The 8,759-nt window shown below is 42.8% G+C and overlaps 1 protein-coding gene across 1 annotated transcript in view; it reads right to left on the minus strand.

The window, feature by feature from the left end:
- igsf8 (immunoglobulin superfamily, member 8) overlaps window positions 1–4,675 on the minus strand; it is a 20,779-nt gene extending 16,104 nt beyond the window's left edge. The window contains exons 1-3 of the mRNA XM_055918104.1: window positions 4,134–4,675; window positions 986–1,200; window positions 194–359 (exon numbers count right to left, since the gene is read on the minus strand). Of these exons, the coding sequence (XP_055774079.1) occupies window positions 194–359; window positions 986–1,200; window positions 4,134–4,185 (433 nt within the window). The 5' untranslated portion in view covers window positions 4,186–4,675. The remainder of the gene's footprint in view (window positions 1–193; window positions 360–985; window positions 1,201–4,133) is intronic.
- Window positions 4,676–8,759: the final 4,084 nt, after the last annotated feature.

Here is an 8,759-nt window from a genome sequence, read left to right on the forward strand (position 1 = left end):
GGCTGATCTAGGATCAGGCCCTCCCTGTCCATGTGATCTAAAAGGACCAGTATTCAGTCAAAGAGCTGGTCTAGGATCAGGGCCTCCTTGTCCCTAGGTAATCTTATCCATTATAGTCTATAAGGAAAAAGGGATCCAGATTCATCACTCGTCTTGTGAGACGCTTTGTGAATCCAGGCCCAGACCTACCGACCTTTGACAGCGACCGAGGCACTGTAGTTGCCTTGGTATTTGGAGTCTGTGCTGGGTGTGTAACACTCGTATCGTCCCTGGTCATCTGCGCGTAGCCTCTGGAACACCAGCCTGGCCTTGTCCCCCGAGTCCCTCTCCACCCTCACCTCCCCGGACCTCACCCGCGCCTGGAAGGACAGAGTTAGATTAGAGCTGCACGATGTGGCTAATAATCAAACAGCCATTTTTAAACCAAATTTTGCGATTACGATTTTACTTGTGATTTTGATTAAAACACTTGGAACTGTTATAATTAGTATTTCAATTCTGTAGTTGGTGTTGTCTTGACAACCAATGACAAAGACAGGTACAGTAGAGGTTGTTGTGACAGGGTAGGAACCAAAGTGTTGGTCAGAGTTTACCAAGGGACCCTTATTACATGTGAATTTTACATGAATTGTGTAAAGAAAATAAGGACTTTGCATAGATCAATTTCGATGAATTGTGCAGCCTTAAGTTAGTTTAATTGATTAGTCAAAATAAACATATTTAAGAGATATTTTCCATTGGTGAACAGAGATGTGAGTTTAAATAATTTCATGTACGGCTAAAAGTTACCCAACAGCCCCAATAGAGAAGTCAGCATACGGTACATAGCTAGCATACCTGCACGCCCACCTGTTCCTGTACTTTGATGGAAAACTCAGAGTCATTAGTTTAAAATGAACATAGATGTCTGGCAGCTAGGGCCAACTAGTCCTAACCATCTAGACCAAATCAATTCTGAAAAAGCCTGTGTTGAACTCCTCCCTACCTGGAAGGGTGCATAGGGAAACCCGGGGTCCCTGGTGGAGATCACCCCCATCTGTCTCCCCTGGGAGTCCTCCCTGTACAGGAACCACTCAAAGTCCTGCGTTCGGGAACCCTCGTAGCCTGATACAGCACAGGGGATGGAGAGGGAGAACCCTGCCACGCGGTATAGGGGTCCGGAGGGAAGGGTTACCTCGCGACAAAGGGTGTACTGGAACACTGGAGAGAGAAACAGGAAGAAAAGAGAGATGGGAGAGAGAGAGAGAGAGAGAGAGAGAGAGAGAGAGAGAGAGAGACAGAGAGACAGAGAGACAGAGAGACAGAGAGAGGGAAGAGGAGATGAGAGGAGGAGAGGGACAGAGAGAGAGAGAGAGTAGGGCAGAGAGAGATGGGGAGAGAGAGAGTGGGGCAGATAGAGATGGGGAGAGAGAGAGTAGGGCAGATAGACAGAGAGAGAGAGAGAGAGAGAGTAGGGCAGAGAGAGATGGGGCAGAGAGACAGAGAGAGAGAGTAGGACAGAGAGAAGGAGCGATAGAGAGAGAGAGACCATTGTAAATACAACCCATATTTATGTTTATTTATTTTCCATATTTGCACATCGAGAGAGAAGGGAATGTACAGTACCAGTCAAAAGTTTGGACACACATACTCTTTATTTTGTTCTTTATTTTTACTATTTTCTACATTGTAGAATAATATTGAACATATCAAAACTATGAAATAACACATATGGAATCATGTAGTAACCAATAACGTGTTCATCTTTTAGTTCCTTCAAAGTAGCCACCCTTTGCCTTGATGACCGCTTTGCACACTCTTGACCAGCATGGCTACCACAGCATTCTGCAGAAATACACCATCCAATCTGGTTTGCGCTTAGTGAGACTATAATTTGTTTTTCAACAGAACAATGACCCAACACACCTCCAGACTGTGTAAGGGCTATTTGACCAAGAAGAAGAATGATGGAGTGCTGCATCAGATGACCTGGCCTCCACAATCACCCAACCTCAACCCAATTCAGATGTTTTGGGATGAGTTGGACCGCAGAGTGAAGAAAAAGCAGCCAACAAGTGCTCAGCATATGTGGGAACACCTTCAAGACTGTTGGAAAAGCATTCCAGGTGAAGCTTGTTGAGAGAATGCCAAGAGTGTGCAAAGCTGTCATCAAGGCAAAGGGTGGCTACTTTGAAGAATCTCCAATATAAAATATATTTTGATTTGTTTGACAATTTTTTGGTTACTACATGATTCCATATGTGTTATTTCATAGTTTTGATGTCTTCACTATTATTCTACAATGTAGAAAATAGTTAAAAAAAATAAGCAAAACCCTTGAATGAGTAGGTGTGTCCAAACTTTTGGCTTGTACTGTATGTCATGTTAGTCACGCTGTGTAGGTTTGGTATGTTCAGTGACACACCACCAGTCAATACACTGACAGACCGGCTGAACCAATATGTAGGCTATTGTACAGAAGATCAATATGTTACTTAGCCCATTATAGAAAGATGGAATTTAATCTAGCTTCAGGCATGGGTACATTTTTGTTTTATTCATTGGTTTGCTGGGACATGTTATTCACATCACATAATTGCACAATTAAAATCATAGTAATATTTATTTATTTATTTCACAGCACAAGACTACATATCCTGTCATGTCAATATACTTCCTCTAACTTCTACAAAATAGTTTTGAGGTCAGACAAAACCATGTTCCAGTTTCAGTTCTTTAGTTCCAGTTCTTTAGTTCCAGTTTAGTGAAAGTCTAAAACTAGAAACTTCCTTATCGACACTTCCATTTCCTTAAACTATTCTAATACAACACAGTGTGTTGTAAAGCAGATACATTCATGTTGGGACAGAAATGTCCCTGTTCGATGAGGAGAAACCTGTCTCCAGAGTTAGACACTGAAACTCTGGAAGCAACCATGACACATAACCTATATCTCCTATATCTCCTATGCTGACATAGTGCGGTGACATAGTGCGGTGACATAGTGCGGTGACATAGTGCGGTGACATAGCGCGGTGACATAGTGCAGTGACATAGCGCAGTGACATAGCGCAGTGACATAGTGCGGCGACATAGTGAGGTAACCTGCGCAGGTACGAACAACAACTTACTACACAACGTAGATGGAACGTTGGGGGTGGATTGGATGACGACTCATGGGAAACTCACATCTCGCGCTGCCCAAATAATCTACCAGCCGATCCAGAACAACTAGAAATACAGGTGCAGGGTGCATTTCAACCCAGGCCTGGGAACCTGTCAGAGCCTGTAGCTAATATGAGGTATAGGTTCTAGTACATGCTATTACACATAACAAAGGCGTGAATTAAACAGCAGGCCTAGAGATAATGAGCTGGTAGAGAGACGGGGACAGAGAACAGGGCTTAAGAGGATCAGGATGTCTAATTAACATAAGACTGTATGACTGATAGGGCTGGTCTGGAGCATAGACTGACTGTACGTCAGCGCTGAGGTGCAGTCACTTCCACCACTTCTGTCTGTCGGCATATACAGTCAGTCAGTCAGTCAGTCAGTCAGTCAGTCTGTCTGTCTGTCTGTCTGTCTGTCTGTCTGTCTGAGTCAGTCAGTCAGTCAGACAGACAGACAGTCTCAGTCAGTCAGTCAGTCAGTCAGTCAGTCAGTCTGTCTGTCTGTCTGTCTGTCTGTCTGTCTGTCTGTCTGTCTGTCTGTCTGTCTGTCTGTATTCAGCCAGGGTAGTATAATAGATAATACATGTCCTATAATAATGATGTTATTCTGTGAGAACCCTCTCAGCTCATGTTTTCATGTGTAGATTAAATTCCCGTGCTGAGAGAGAGACTAGTGCAATAGGAGACGGGGATGTAAATGCACCGACCACTAATAAATGTCGAAAGGGCTTAAAGCGAGTTGTAGAAAATTACAAAAAAAACTCTATATGTCAGATGACAACCACAGATCTCTACTGATATCCAACGCATGCAATAATGCGAACATTAATCAGACCATATGCCAGGCTGCGATGGGAGAAAATGTTGCCTCACCATACAATAGCCCAACTGACAGATGGCACACGGTTTTAGGGCACGTAGTACGAAACATTAGCAGGTAGGCCTAGTAGCTAGGTTAGAGAGTGTTCTGAGATGATGACTCACCCCATTGTAAACAGATGAGAGCTGCTGTCCGTCGCCACGAAGCCATCATCATCCGTCCCGATGCCCCGCTGCAGATAGATTATGTCGATTCAAATTCCTCTACTCGTCTCTGTGGTTGTATCGGAATACATTCCCTCTCTCGTTCAGTTCAATCAATGAGACATCAACATCAATGTAACGTTGCATCCACTTGACATTACATTATGGAACGTTAAAATATCCGATAGGCTACAATGCAATGTTGATTTAGTAGTCCCGATGTTTAGCTAGCTAGCCAACCATTCAAGCTAACAATATTCATCCACTGTAGCTATTACACATTCAGTACATTCAATTTATCTTACATTAGAATGCCGTCTCTGTAAACCGGAATAGCCTAAATAATATTTCGCACACGTAATGACCAATTCATTTTTTCTCTAGCTAAATATTTGCCTAAGCACCCTTTTTCATCAAACATGCTGTCCGAATGCAATCGCTGTTGGTATCATAGGGGGCAAGGGAGGGTGAGGCAACGGGGGGGACTCCGTAGTGTAGGGAGGGGTTTCTGGCAAGGAAAACCTTCAAATAGAAGACAGCGAATCATTGGCAGACAAAACAATAGATTACATTTTAAGCCAATGAAAACTGAATGCGCTGAAATTGGTTAAACCAATCAGCTCGTCCATATACCCCCGAATCGGCGCCAGAATCTAGGGCGGCCCCGCCTCCCCTTGTCCACTGTTTTGTGTGCAACATAGAGAATGATAGAGAAGCACCCCTATATTGTTCCGATTATGGCGTCTGTGAACCCACTTGCAGCGCCGTTGAGGCAATCTCCATTTAGAAGCAGTTAATTTTTCTTCACGATTGTCTGATCCCTCCTGATGACACGGTTGAACACGACTCCAACAGGGTCATCAAGAGGGATCAGAAATAAAGCTGGAAGACCCACGCAGTTGACTACATTAAAATGGTGGAAGCCTTCTGTGACGCTGGCCATGCTAAAATCGTATTTTGGCTACTAGACGCCACTATCATCCTCTATGGAATGCAATGACCGATGTATCCTGCCAAATGCATTATTTCCATAAGAAAAACACTATTGTTCCAATCATTATGGGAGAAACAGGCTTAGACACAGACGGTGTCCCAAACCTACAACGATGTTGCCTTTAAAGGCAGGACGTTAAAATCGTCTCTCCCATTCCCAAAAATAAGACCACAGACTGGGCCTTAACTAGAACGTTACTATTATCACAATAAGCATTGTAATAATGACGTGATAATGTTAATAAGACCACTAAATATAGGATGCTTCCTTAGAACTAGTTGTAACAGCACCAGATATTACAGACAGGGACTAGTTGTAACTGCACCAGATATTACAGACAGGAACTAGTTGTAACAGCACCAGATATTACAGACAGGGACTCGTAACAGCACCAGATATTACAGACAGGAACTAGTTGTAACAGCACCAGATATTACAGACAGGGACTAGTTGTAACAGCACCAGATATTACAGACAGGAACTAGTTGTAACAGCACCAGATATTACAGACAGGGACTCGTAACAGCACCAGATATTACAGACAGGGACTAGTTGTAACAGCACCAGATATTACAGACAGGGACTAGTTGTAACAGCACCAGATATTACAGACAGGAACTAGTTGTAACAGCACCAGATATTACAGACAGGGACTAGTTGTAACAGCACCAGATATTACAGACAGGAACTAGTAACAGCACCAGATATTACAGACAGGAACTAGTTGTAACAGCACCAGATATTACAGACAGGGACTAGTTGTAACAGCACCAGATATTACAGACAGGAACTAGTTGTAACAGCACCAGATATTACAGACAGGGACTAGTTGTAACAGCACCAGATATTACAGACAGGGACTCGTAACAGCACCAGATATTACAGACAGGGACTCGTAACAGCACCAGATATTACAGACAGGAACTAGTTGCAACAGCACCAGATATTACAGACAGGAACTAGTTGTAACAGCACCAGATATTACAGACAGGGACTAGTTGTAACAGCACCAGATATTACAGACAGGAACTAGTTGTAACAGCACCAGATATTACAGACAGGGACTAGTTGTAACAGCACCAGATATTACAGACAGGGACTAGTTGTAACAGCACCAGATATTACAGACAGGGACTAATTGTAACAGCACCAGATATTACAGACAGGGACTAGTTGTAACAGCACCAGATATTACAGACAGGAACTAGTTGTAACAGCACCAGATATTACAGACAGGGACTAGTTGTAACAGCACCAGATATTACAGACAGGAACTAGTTGTAACAGCACCAGATATTACAGACAGGAACTAGTTGTAACAGCACTAGATATTACAGACAGGGACTAATTGTAACAGCCCAAGATATTACAGACAGGAACTAGTTGTAACAGCACCAGATATTACAGACAGGAACTAGTTGTAACAGCACCAGATATTACAGACAGGGACTCGTAACAGCACCAGATATTACAGACAGGAACTAGTTGTAACAGCACCAGATATTACAGACAGGAACTAGTTGTAACAGCACCAGATATTACAGACAGGGACTAGTTGTAACAGCACCAGATATTACAGACAGGAACTAGTTGTAACAGCACCAGATATTACAGACATGGACTCGTAACAGCACCAGATATTACAGACAGGAACTAGTTGTAACAGCACCAGATATTACAGACAGGGACTCGTAACAGCACCAGATATTACAGACAGAGACTAATTATGGTTGCACCAGATGACTAATTGTAGGTCTATGCCTATAGATGTGTAACGGTTGTCTTCCTCCTCTGATGAGGAATATGAAGGATCAGACCAAAATGCAGCGTGGTAAGTGTCCATGTTACTTTAATATAACAGAACACGAAAAAAGACAAAAATAACAAAGTGAATGACAAAGAAAACCGAAACAGTCCTGAAAGGTGAAACAAACACAAAAACAGGAAACAACTACCCACAAACACAGGTGGGAACAGGCTACCTATGTATGGTTCTCAATCAGAGACACGATTGACAGCTGCCTCTGATTGGGAACCATACTAGGCCAAACACAGAAATACAACACATAGAACAAAACATAGAATATAGAACATAGAATGCCCACCCCAACTCACGCCCTGACCAAACCAAAATAAAGACATAAAAAAGGAACTAAGGTCAGAACGTGACAGTATAACCACCCCCCCCGAAGGTGCGGACTCCGGCCGCAAAACCTGAACCTATAGGGGAGGGTCTGGGTGGGCATTACACCGTGATGGCGGCTCTGGTACGGGACATAGACCCCACTCCACCTTAGTCCTGGCCCACTTATGTGGCGCCTCTGGAGTGGCGACCCTCGCCGCCGCCCCTTGCAGCGGCCCCGAATAGGCGGGAGATTCTGGCAGCGCCGGACAGGCGTGTCACGGTGCTGACTTTTGCCCGTCGCCTGCAGCAAAAGCCTCTATCCCGTCCTCTGGCTAGGCAGAGGATTTTAGTTACTTCGGTGCAACAAGGGCCTAGCCGTGCGGCCCTACCAACCCTTCTATCTATTCTTAGTGGCCCTTCGCGTGAGTTGGCTTTGTTCCTTAGTTCGCGTTGTCACTCCCTTTATAATTCTATTGTGGGCTCTTAGAGTATTATATTTCTTCTAACTACTCAGATTTATACTAAGATCTCCATTAACCACCTGTCCTTTTTATTTATTTATATATCAATACCTAATAATCTCTGTTGATTATTATGCTCGTCAGCTAGTAGTCACTTGGAAACTAGTATTGTTATATGTGGGATGTAAATTCTAATCCCTGATATACTTGTTATTGTCCACACAATTAAGTATTCTTTAGTGCTATAGCCTTAACCTATAACCAGTGTCACTTTCTGTTCAGTGAGAGTGTCAAAGGTGTTTTCTCTCCAGAGCGTTAAACTGGCCTAGTTGTCAAAGTTTCTAGCTTTTATTAATAAATCACTCTGTTTTTTGTCCTATACACGTTATCACACTTCAATGGTTATACAGTTTTCATTAATACAACAATGGTGCTCAATCAATCCTTAATACACTTTATACTAATGCCAATATTGCAAATCTTTAAATGCGTTAACACTTCTAACAATATTGACTAAATAGCAAAATAGTTAAATTACCTTAAATGCTCAGCCCCTTGGTCACTTTCCTGTAATTGGTATTCTCACAGCAATAATGCTAGATTCCGAATTCCAATATCTTAATACTATTCACTTCCAACCCTGTGTATAGACTCAATATATTGTAACTGGTATTTGGCTGTTTCCTTTTATTGCTAATCACTTCTGGACCTGATGTGTCACTGTGTGAATGCCGCTTTGTCCGCGATCAAGTGGTGTCTATACCCCTGTGTTTCGGAGACTCAGGTTCGGGTTCACAAAGTTGAACTAGGTAGATTCAGATAGTAATCCATAAAGTACTTAGGCAAAATTATCCAGTTCTCAAATATTGTTCTAGTCCAACAAAAAGAGTATAGTGCAATAGTAAATTTACCTATGATGATTCTCCATATGAAGTCTGTCTCATATGTCAGTGAGGATCATGGTTCTCTCACGATCTCTGTTCTCTTTATATACTTTTTTTTACAGG

Source organism: Salvelinus fontinalis, chromosome 3 (genome assembly GCF_029448725.1).
Source record: "Salvelinus fontinalis isolate EN_2023a chromosome 3, ASM2944872v1, whole genome shotgun sequence".
NCBI lineage: Eukaryota > Metazoa > Chordata > Actinopteri > Salmoniformes > Salmonidae > Salvelinus > Salvelinus fontinalis.